General features: G+C 36.5%; 2 protein-coding genes across 3 annotated transcripts in view; one reads left to right on the forward strand and one right to left on the reverse strand.

Moving 5' to 3' along the window:
• The window catches only part of LOC137405400 (activating signal cointegrator 1 complex subunit 3-like), a 242,727-nt gene that overhangs the window by 167,559 nt on the left and 62,999 nt on the right, over positions 1-12,169 (reverse strand). The window lies entirely within an intron of this gene.
• Positions 722-11,381, forward strand: LOC137405401 (uncharacterized). 2 transcript variants are annotated; one of them, XM_068091650.1, is made up of 7 exons: positions 722-813; positions 3,646-3,837; positions 5,417-5,614; positions 6,312-6,431; positions 8,382-8,867; positions 9,237-9,427; positions 10,736-11,381. In XM_068091650.1, exons 1-7 carry the CDS (start codon positions 753-755, stop codon positions 10,895-10,897), a joined length of 1,410 nt encoding a protein of 469 aa, XP_067947751.1. In that variant the 5' UTR covers positions 722-752; the 3' UTR covers positions 10,898-11,381. The 2 variants fall into 2 exon arrangements, with proteins under 2 accessions (XP_067947751.1, XP_067947752.1); XM_068091651.1 differs by lacking the exon at positions 6,312-6,431.

Consider the following 12,169-nt stretch of genomic DNA (forward strand, 5'->3'; position numbering starts at 1 on the left):
AAACTGTAAAATACAGTGTTATATTATTCAAGCAACATAAAACCAAACTGTTTGAAGAACTAAGTCCCCAAGTACTGATTTACTAATTTAGAGATTTCATGCATCCTATGTTGGAAATCGCTTAGCGTGTTAATATAAACGCTTGTTCAAATTTTAAATTGAATATAAAAAATTTGAAAGCAGAGGGAATCGTAAATCGAAGTGTGACCTTTTTTAGTTCTATTTCTGATAGCAAATTATAATATAAAATGTATATCAACAAGGATTGACAATAACCTTTGCATTTCGGAGATAAAACCAATCAAACATTACATATTTGTCTCTAACTGCCTTCTTAAAATTTAGGTACACACAGGTTCTTCAAGTTCACAAATCTTTTGTATATACTTGAAGACGTCCGGAATGATGCAGAAAAGACAACTCGCAATGCATTAACAAAAGCACTACACATAGGCAAACCTTACATCTGTAGATAGAAAGTATAGATTTGCTGGCATAAGGCGCCACCCAACTTGGTACTATTATGCCATATAAACTAAAGGGGCTAGACAAACTTAAAAGCAGATTTGGTGACACCCCGCCTTTATCACCAGGTGTCAAATCAGTTTAGATTCTTGCCTCCCAGCAGTCACCAGAGCCATGACCACCTTATTCTTATCCAATCAATCACTCATTGACTGGCCCTTTTATAAACATTCACCTATGACCGATTTTACTCGATGGCAAACATGAGCAGGTGCTAGACGCACGCAATGAAGAACCTGTCTGCTAGTTTGGTCTGGTTTCTATGTCTGATCTTTCTTACCTCAACCTGTAAGTTTTTGTACATACGATTCATGACTCTTCGTGTTTTGGTTTCATGATAATGTCTGATTTCTGACTAAAGCTAATGACTATTTTTGTGTTTCGTGGTTTATACCAGATGTTTAAAGCAACTTAACATAATAAAGAATAAGCTTAACAAGTTTTCGATAAAAAGCAGTTTACAATTTCAATTGCTTTTTTAAATCTAAATGACCTTAAAAAGTTTGCAGTCAGCCACCGGTCTCAGCCAGTGAATCTAAAGTCGCATGTAGGCCTATATAAACGTACAAAGTGTGAACCAACAACCATCTGTAACTGTAACAAGTGAGTTGTTTAGCTGTGCCTTCTCTTTACTAATCCTGACAGAACAGCAACTGGTATTCAACAAGTAATACATTTCTCTATAAAAATACTAATTATTGCTAGAGATAGATACACCCAAAATTAATCCATTTTTCTGTAACTACTAATTATTACTAGAGATAGATACACCCAAAAGAAACAGCGGGTGAGCAATGAGAAGCGCCCAATGGCAAGTGTGCTGTCAGATTATCTGTGCATAAGGGGTACGGAGTGCAGAAGTCATCTTGTCACGTTAGAACTGCGAGCTCATACCACTTACATGATAAAGTACAATTATCAGTTTGAGCCTTGATGGTAGTACATGAGGTGATAACTGTGTCACATGGGGTCCATTAATAGTGAATGAGAGAGTCTTGTATGGTGACTAATAGTGAATGAGAGGGTCTTGTATGGTGACTGATAGTGAATGTGAGGGTTTTGTATGGTGACTGATAATGAATGAGAGGGTCTTGTGTGGTGACTGATAGTGAATGAGAGAGTCTTGTATGGTGACTAATAGTGAATGAGAGGGTCTTGTATGGTGACTGATAGTGAATGAGAGGGTCTTGTATGGTGACTGATAGTGAATGAGAGAGTCTTGTATGGTGACTAATAGTGAATGAGTGGGTCTTGTATGGTGACTGATAGTGAATGAGAGGGTCTTGTGTGGTGACTGATAGTGAATGAGAGGGTCTTGTGTGGTGACTGATGGTGAATGAGAGGGTCTTGTATGGTGACTGATAGTGAATGAGAGGGTCTTGTATGGTGACTGATAGTGAATGAGAGGGTCTTGTATGGTGACTAATAGTGAATGAGAGGGTCTTGTATGGTGACTGATAGTGAATGAGTGGGTCTTGTATGGTGACTGATAGTGAATGAGAGGGTTTTGTATGGTGACTGATAGTGAATGAGAGCGTCTTGTGTGGTGACTGATAGTGAATGAGAGAGTCTTGTATGGTGACTAATAGTGAATGAGAGGGTCTTGTATGGTGACTGATAGTGAATGAGAGAGTCTTGTATGGTGACTGATAGTGAATGAGAGAGTCTTGTATGGTGACTAATAGTGAATGAGAGGGTCTTGTATGGTGACTGATAGTGAATGAGAGGGTCTTGTGTGGTGACTGATAGTGAATGAGAGGGTCTTGTGTGTTGACTGATGGTGAATGAGAGGGTCTTGTATGGTGACTGATAGTGAATGAGAGGGTCTTGTATGGTGACTGATAGTGAATGAGAGGGTCTTGTATGGTGACTGGTAGTGAATGAGAGGGTCTTGTATGGTGACTGATAGTGAATGAGAGGGTCTTGTATGGTGACTGATGGTGAATGAGAGGGTCTTGTATGGTGACTGATAGTGAATGAGTGGGTCTTGTATGGTGACTGATAGTGAATGACAGAGTCTTGTATGGGTACTGTAATAGATAAAAAGCTGGAAACCAAGATTTTATACATATAGTTGAATAGTACACAAATAGTATAACAAACTTTTGCTTTATGCAAACAATTTTAAGAAGAATTGTTCGTGGGTCATTAACCGCAAAAAGGCAGCGTCATTTGCGTATCGGTGAAACTAGCATATAGATGATAACTCCAAAGAAATATGAAAGCAACCCTGTTTGCTATTGGTCTATAGGGAGTAAGTGATGTACCGCTTCAAGTAGGCCAAGAAAGATTAATGATGGTTGTTACAAATGCAGCTGGTTTGACCAATTAACTGATATAGATTATATGAACTCATAGCAGCTTACAGGATTAATATAGATTACAAATATAGACAATATATTGTCAAATCAGAATTTTAGGAAAAAAGTGAATACCAACATGTTGTGGACCAGTTGGACCTAGGCAGCTTTGGGAGCTACCAGTTAATTTATATTAGCAATATACATGTTGGATTAGCAATATACATGTTGGATTAGCAATATACATATTGGATTAGCAATATACGTGTTGGATTAGTTGAGCGCTGTCTATTATAGTTGATGTCTATTATAATTAATTTGTAAATGATAATGCTAAAGCCTCAACTGTGGCCATTAACATATGAATTCTTCTAGCCACAACGAGTCTCTAAATATTTTTCGTATTACCAAACTGGGTAAACAGAATAGATGGGGAAAGCAGGCATAGCAGGAGTGTCAATAATTTAGCTAAATATAAATGTTAAGCTGGAGTAAAATCCCTTGTTGATAAGTTCGCATAAAACATTTGAGCCTTTCCCAACAAAGATTAACCACATTTATTCATAAAAAATAAAATATATTGATACCAGAGAGACACTTGCATACTTTTAAAGATTTCATTGTTGTCAGCCAATGAAGTATATCTATCGGGTAACCTTTCACTGAAATGACTTTAAATCTTCCATTCCAGCTAAAACCAAACTAATGATTGATGAATTCAAACCATGAGTTATGGTTCTATCCTTTGCTACACCATTTATAACAAGTGTGATGTCTTCTACGACTGATTTTGCCACAATATCACCATATATTGATGTAGATAAAACAATGGAAATAGGAAATTGGTTCGGCTGTCCAGGCCGGCTGTTACCTATGAGATCCTGTCAAAGCAGCTCTACTATGAACATCTCATCGATAACTGTTTATGCTACTGATAATACTTCAGCACTCCAACTTGCCGATTCTCTTCAATGCCACCTTATATATGGCTCGATCAATCGCACAATTCATAGTAAGTCGATCAATCGCGCCATTCATAGTAAGTTTTCTATTTAAAATCAGATTAATGCTAACTGTTAGTAATGTGATACATTAACTTGACATTAAGAATTATCTTCCTTTGACTAAAGTTGAACGGTACTTATCTGAGCTTAAAGAGATAGGGCAACACCAAAACCATGTTCTGTTTTACATGTACTTCTAGGGACACTCCAAATTCCAGATACCAGGCGTTTCAAACGGTTAGCAAAATCATGAAAGACGGGCTCATATAACTAGTAACTAGTAACAAGACTGTTCTTACTTAATGTTTAGTAGGCTGACTCATTGAAAAGAACAATTTTCCAGCTATTCTTTGATATCAAATGTCCTTGACATTAAATCTTTTTCAGTGCTAAAGTGCTTTTTCATCTGGGATATTAAATTATTAAATGGTCTTTCATCCTTTAATAGTTGACTTGCAATAAAATTCACATTACAGTTATTTGATATGAAAAGATTCACCCCGTCTTACTCTGCTGTGTTGTAGGTACAAAATATGTGAAAATGTGATTACAAGCTCTTAAAAGCTAAAAACGAACAGTTAAAAAAATGGCCGTAGGTTGGAATCTCTTTATTTTGATGACGCACTCAGCTCACATCAACGCACAACTCACTCTCATGTTCTCACGGAAATTGAAAGGCCAATAAAAAGCTCAATATAAAACATCTCGTACTACTAGCTTATGACAAACACTACGGGTTCTACCGAAAAGCCCTTATTAAATATAGATGCGACCTACTGTACAGTTTCTTTTCAGCTTGGTCTAATCATCTAGTTGTAATCTGATCATGTGACCCATATTTCCAGCCAAATGGCACGAACATTTTTTGCAGCATTTTTCAACCATCACAAGTGACCAACAGACTCGGCAATGTTTATTAAAGAATGATATGCACTCCTTCGTGCTAAGGTTAAAAAATTGAACGAATTTTTACGATAATTTTTGAGATATCAGTGCTCAAAGTGACAGCATTATATTGATAATGAAATAGACGTGTAAGGACAATAGACATGGTTTTATTGAATGCGTGAAGTATATTTGAGAAAATTTTGACGAATGAAATTGCAAGAGTGTAAAAAGAAGCACATCATGTTCAACAACGTTCCATTTGAGCCGTTTTAAGAGGGATTCCAACCTACAGCGTTTTCGTGATGGTTGCGATGAGCTGTTCGTTTTTTAGCTTTTAAGAGCTTGTAATCACATTTTCACATATTTTGCACCTACAACACAGCAGAATAAGATATGAAGAACCTTTTGATACCAAATAACTGTAATGAGAATTTTGTTGCAAGTCAACTTTTAAGGATTGTTGTATTATTAAAATCACAAGCCAATACAGCGGATTCATGGTATCTTTCCTTTCCAGAGGTAACCATTTAGACTGGCTCTAGAATGCCAACTTTTCATCTAGCTATCTTACATGTTTTCGATTCTTGAAACTTTACAAAAAGATGAAGGCAGTCACTATCTATCGATATTATATAATATTATATTATATAATATTTTAAAATAATCTATCGAGTAATTTTAGAATATTATACTTGACAGGCACGAACGATCAGGGCCTTTCTCTCGGTTATGACTACCTTCACAGACTCATAAAGCACAAGTGTAATGGTTTGAAGGAGTGCGAAGTGGTCAGGCTTCCGGAATGGTCCAAACTAAGCGGGCATTTCCTAGCCAGTGAAAGCAATGAAAAGAGACACAGATATTTCGCAGGGGTTCTGATACATGCCCAATGCTACAGTAAGTAATGCAGAGCCTATGACAATAAAACCGCCAGAATACATGTCAATGACCTACCGCACCAAACTAACCAATGTAATATTTACTGTTAATTTATTATTGTACTGTCATCGTCACCGTTGTTATTGTTGTTATCATTGCTAGGTGAGCAATTCGGCATTTCAAAGGATGTCTATTAATTATAGTAATCTTTCATTACTTCACGTTTTGCGGCTTCAGTACTTTAAGGGGTAAAACACATTAACTAAGCAATTAAAATTAACAGAAAATAAATAAAAACAGAAATAAAAAACTAAAATACAGAACAATGTAGAAATCCTGTGGTTTCTTTGTTACATTTTGTGAAGTGTAAGAGAACGGGGTGCTTGTGACACCCTTCATCATGCCTTCTCAATGTCCTCAACCCTGAAAATGCTCTCTTAAAATTAAGGAGTGAAAAATGTTTATGATTAATGAAAAAGTGACTATTAGATACGAGTTTATTAGTTTTTATTGCCTGGATTCTCACTATTCGCGGTGGTGCTAGTCCCGATCAACCCTAAGCAGTGAGAGATTACTGTATCAGAGGAAAACCTAGCGGATAACATCAAACATCTAACTCAAGGTCATCATTAACTGCAGTTACTATTGCTAATACTGTTATTATTATACATGTACAATTATATATACAAGTAGAGTATGTACACTTCTCATACAGCTGATTATATCAGAAGGGAGCCTGCACCTGCTACAACTACGACTGACATGCCTAGCACCACTACTACAGCATTCCCAGTACACTTGGTCATCTATCAGCCAGTCTTTACATCAACAGAGAGTAAGAGATTTACACTGTTTCACACACTAAACTATTAATAAGTCTCAGGCATCAATTTTGCTTGCAAAAATGCTCTTAGTAGAAACCAATGGTGTAAATCAGTCAAGTAATGCAGGAGAGACAAACATTACCTGTAATGTGTTTAAAAAGGCAGTCACTCGGCTATCAAATAGAAGCAAAAATATTCTTTTTAAAGTACTGTGATGATTTACTACATCACTTTAAACAAGAATAAGTACTGTGATGATTTACTACATCACTTTAAACAAGAATAAGTACTGTGGTGATTTACTACATCACTTTAAACAAGAATAAGTACTGTGGTGATTTACTACATCACTTTAAACAAGAATAAGTACTGTGGTGATTTACTACATCACTTTAAACAAGAATAAGTACTGTGGTGATTTACTACATCACTTTAAACAAGAATAAGTACTGTGGTGATATACTACATCACTTTAAACAAGAATAAGTACTGTGGTGATTTACTACATCACTTTAAACAAGAATAAGTACTGTGGTGATTTACTACATCACTTTAAACAAGAATAAGTACTGTGGTGATTTACTACATCACTTTAAACAAGAATAAGTACTGTGGTGATTTACTACATCACTTTAAACAAGAATAAGTACTGTGATGATTTACTACATCACTTTAAACAAGAATAAGTACTGTGGTGATTTACTACATCACTTTAAACAAGAATAAGTACTGTGGTGATTTACTACATCACTTTAAACAAGAATAAGTACTGTGGTGATATACTACATCACTTTAAACAAGAATAAGTACTGTGGTGATTTACTACATCACTTTAAACAAGAATAAGTACTGTGGTGATTTACTACATCACTTTAAACAAGAATAAGTACTGTGGTGATTTACTACATCACTTTAAACAAGAAAAAGTACTGTGATGATTTACTACATCACTTTAAACAAGAATAAGTACTGTGGTGATTTACTACATCACTTTAAACAAGAATAAGTACTGTGGTGATTTACTACATCACTTTAAACAAGAATAAGTACTGTGATGATTTACTACATCACTTTAAACAAGAATAAGTACTGTGGTGATTTACTACATCACTTTAAACAAGAAAAAGTGAGTGCATTTATTAGGATAGCGGGAGAGTATACAGATTTTTAGTCCATTCAATTAGACAGAAGGTATATCTATATAGTCAGCAGCAACTTTTGCAGACAGAACCTGTGGTGTATCAACTGGTGAAGTGCAAGTATTTTGTATCTCAAACTTCACTCTGGGTGGCAGTCCTGGGTTTCAGCCGACATAGATACAAGCAAACGATTTTCATAGGGTCTCGACATTAAGCAGATCAACCAACCTGCTTCTCTAGTACATATTATGTCAAAAGATACTGGTGTATTTTATGAAGCTTTGTTGTTATTGCCATGACAACGCATGCTTATGCGACAGCATAAAATTCACAGATGCCTTCTTAAGTTCTTAGCGGGTTCATCTTATTTCATTCACAGAACCTAAATATGTAATGGGTTAGATTTGTTGTGATTATGCTCATCGGTGAGTATGAGCTCACACTTTTAAAAATAACTTGCTAAAGTCAATATCAAATATGCGTATGCATTATGAACATCTATCCCTGTTGTATAGCAGTCCGTATCTTCATCTATTAGCATTACTCAGTTTGGTCCAGTAACAACCCAGTATCCTACCGATCTGCTAATGAAGATAACAACACAATGTAAGCAGATCCTCATATTCAGGATAGAAGTGCATAAGAAAATAACTCCTAATTAATATACAACAATTTCATCTATTGATAAGTTTTGCAGTGCATAGAAGCAAGCAGTACACTCTTAAATCCCATGCAGGTAGAACGACCTTAATAATAATGTTGTTCTAAGATTGATGCTAGTTGAGGTATTTATATCACAGGAATGTCACGTTTGGTTTGCAGGAACAACACTGGCAATAATTATCATGCTATCAGCCATGCTCCCACTAATCACCCTGGTGCTGCTCTATAACTGGAGCCGATATCGACGTAAGCGCAGAGTAGCTAGTATACTAGCCGACATGGGGAGACCCGACATGAGGAGACCTGATGAGGAGCATAGCTGGTTCGAGGAAGGGCTATTCAGGGAATTAAAGCCTGACGTGTACTCATCAAATAAACCAGATGAGATACTAACTTTGGACAAAAGGTCAATGAGAGAAGGAAAACTGTATGTAGAGGAAGACACCATCAGCGAATACTCTCACAACTCCTGCTCAACAATAGGCAGAAATAGAAATAAATGTCTGACAGCGTATGACAATAAACTCTTCCAATACACACGAGCAGCGGTGAATGACCAATACACAGGAGCGGTGAATGACCAGAACTCAGTCATGTCACGATTACCATCGATTATACTCACACCACCTGTTAACTACGATACAGGTACCTTTGCCTCCATCATCTACATGCTTACAAGTTATCCGCTCTCTTTACCCGCTCAATTAGCTTTTGGGGCTAGTCAATAATGACTTCTTGTTAACAAGTATTAAGTTGTATGGTGTGACAGACATTAGCTACTTCATATCATTGCCAGAAATAAACGGAAAATAAGTTCGCATTTCAATCATAAATATGTATGTTGGAATAGCAGCTTTGGAACGTGTTTATAAGATTCTAGAAATGTTTTTTGTTAAAATATAACGAAACTTTACAAAACGGTACATCGTAAACACTCGCATAGTAAACAAAAAAATTAGACTTCAACTTTCATCTTGGTTGTTTAATAGATGTCATGATAATGCTATGTTCCAGTTGAAAACATAGAGCTAGAAACAAGGATGGCTGACACAATGGGACAAGAAAAAGAAAACCAAAGCAACCAATTTGGGAGCGCAAGTGATAAAGATGATGTTCATGATCAAGTACTCGTTGCCGAACTAAAACATGACAAAAATCAACAAGAAAGGGCTTCAATTTTGAAAGAGAAGAGTACTACAGTATGGGTTAGTATATGGGTCGGTATAGGGGTTGAGTATAAGGGTCGGTATATGATCCTTAAATTTGATGTGAATTCATAAAACTCAACACTTTTCAAATTAGTTTCAAATTAATACCCTGAACCTTACACCATGAAATTATTAATGTGGTGTTCTTCTACTTCACAGACTTTCAACAGTCTCAAAATCAACTTTGTATTGTGAGTCCCAATAAGTGTTTGGTAATAGCAAAAGCATTTTTCCAGTGTTCTCTACATTACATCGTATTTTAAGTGTTTTTTCCAAGAAAAAACATTTGAAATATGATATGTATAAAATAGATAATACTGAAAAAATGTAAAGGTGTACTCCAATTGTTCTGAAACATACAAACTGTAAATACATGTGATTGAAATGCGAACAGCTCACGTGTACTCCGATCGCGTACCCCTATGTGTAGGGTTTACATAACCAACATTATAGTCTGGGTACTTTTAAGCAAGCCAAATTTCAGCTTCTCATCTGCATGCAAAATGCTAACATGGAATGAATGGCCAAGCAACAATCTTTTCGGACTACCGTAAAGTGGTGTTTATAGTCCCAAATGTGAACAAAGTGGAGTTTATAGTCCTAACTGTGAACAAAGTGGAGTTTATAGTCTCAAATGTGAACAAAGTGGAGTTTATAGTCCTAACTGTGAACAAAGTGGAGTTTATAGTCCTAACTGTGAACAAAGTGGAGTTTATAATCTCAAATGTGAACAAAGTGGTGTTTATAGTTTTAACTGCGAACAAAAAGCAGTTCCATGCACTTTTCTCATTATATTAACACAAACTGCTCGCACCTTCAGTAAGGAAGAAGACAAATGGTGCGCACTTGTTTTTCTCACAATTCGCATGACCAGAGTGGTGTACATAAAAAGATAACGAGCAGTCATAATTCTTCACATTTGCAGTCTTGCTAAAGAAGTAGAGTACGACCTAAACACAAACCTAGACCATAATTTGTATATTAAACAATTTTTAAAGATTGATTTTAAATAATCATGAGTGACTACTGAATACCTAGAACTGCTATTACTATGTCAAACAGAAACACCAACTTTGGCAGACTGAGTAGAAGGCATTCCCGATAGATTTTATTTGGATTTGAATGTTGTTTGCTCTAATTGCTCTCATTTAAAAACTTTAACGTTTTACTGAAAAACATTTTGTTTGTCTTTATTTTGTACTAGTGTCTTTATGTTGTACTAGTGTCTTTATGTTGTACTAGTGTCTTTATGTTGTACTAGTGTCTTTATGTTGTACTAGTGTAAAACAAAAATCTCATTTACAGAGAGTGGAAGCAAGGTTTACAGACATCACAAGTCATTCTATGCCCAAATCAAGACGCAGTTGCATAATGGAGCCAGTAGTCTACACGTGTGAAATGAGGAAGGTGCCAGATCCACGCATGGAGATAAAACAACCAGGGAAAGATAACTGGGCTTTAGTGTAATCTAGCAGGCTGCTTTGAGTGTATAAAACTGCTGCCACAATGAGGATAGAGCCCTGAATAAAATCCATTCTTGAAGGATTTATGAAAATTCTTCAAGAATGGATTTATGAAATGGATTTATGAAAATCCTTGAAGGATAGATGTTATTCAGGGCTCTATCCTGAATAAAATCCTGAAAGATGAATGGAAGCTTTTTATGAAAATAATGTCGTCATGATTGGATTTACACTAGAACAGTTACTGATCATTGATTTGTTTACTTCGCTCTGCTAAATGCACAATGGGCTGCTGAACTATATTTGAATTGCTGATCACACGACACTTCGTACGTGAGTATATACCAAAAAAAAGAAAAATATGCTTGTTTTTAAATTTTGTTGCAGTTGAATAATGAAAAATTTACATTCGCTAACTTTGCAATAATCAACTAAGTTAATAAAAACAAATATATAACAGCTGATTGTATAGAGTTATTGCAATAGCATTACGACATTGCTTATTTTTTGACTACCAGAAATTTCATAGCAATGCATATTTGAAGAATTGTAGAGATGACAACTTACCCATAATTATGTTAGTGATATCACAGCGCTGGGCACACATATCACAGCGCTGAGCACACATATCACAGCGCTGAGCACACATATGACAGCCCTGAGCACACATATCACAATGCTGAGCACACACATCACACCGCTGAGCACACACATCACACCGCTGAGCACACATCACAACGCTGAGCATACACATCACAACGCTGAGCGCACATCACAACGCTGAGCACACATATCACAACGCTGAGCACACATATTACAACACTGAGCATACACATCACAACGCTGAGCACACATATCACAACGCTGAACATACACATCACAACGCTGAGCACACATATCACAACGCTGAGCACACATATCACAACGCTGAGCACACACATCACAATGCTGAGCATACATATCACAACGCTGAGCACACACATCACAACGCTGAGCACACACATCACAACGCTGAGCACATATCACAACGCTGAGCACACATCACAACGCTGAGCACACACATCACAATGCTGAGCACACATATCACAACGCTGAGCACACACATCACAGCGCTGAGCACACATATCACAACGCTGAGCACACACATCACAACGCTGAGCACACACATCACAACGCTGAGCATACACATCACAACACTGAGCACACACATCACAACGCTGAGCATACATATCACAACGCTGAGCACACACATCACAACGCTGAGCATACATATCAC

The sequence above is a fragment of the Watersipora subatra genome, chromosome 9 (genome assembly GCF_963576615.1).
Source record: "Watersipora subatra chromosome 9, tzWatSuba1.1, whole genome shotgun sequence".
Classification (NCBI taxonomy): Eukaryota; Metazoa; Bryozoa; class Gymnolaemata; order Cheilostomatida; family Watersiporidae; genus Watersipora; species Watersipora subatra.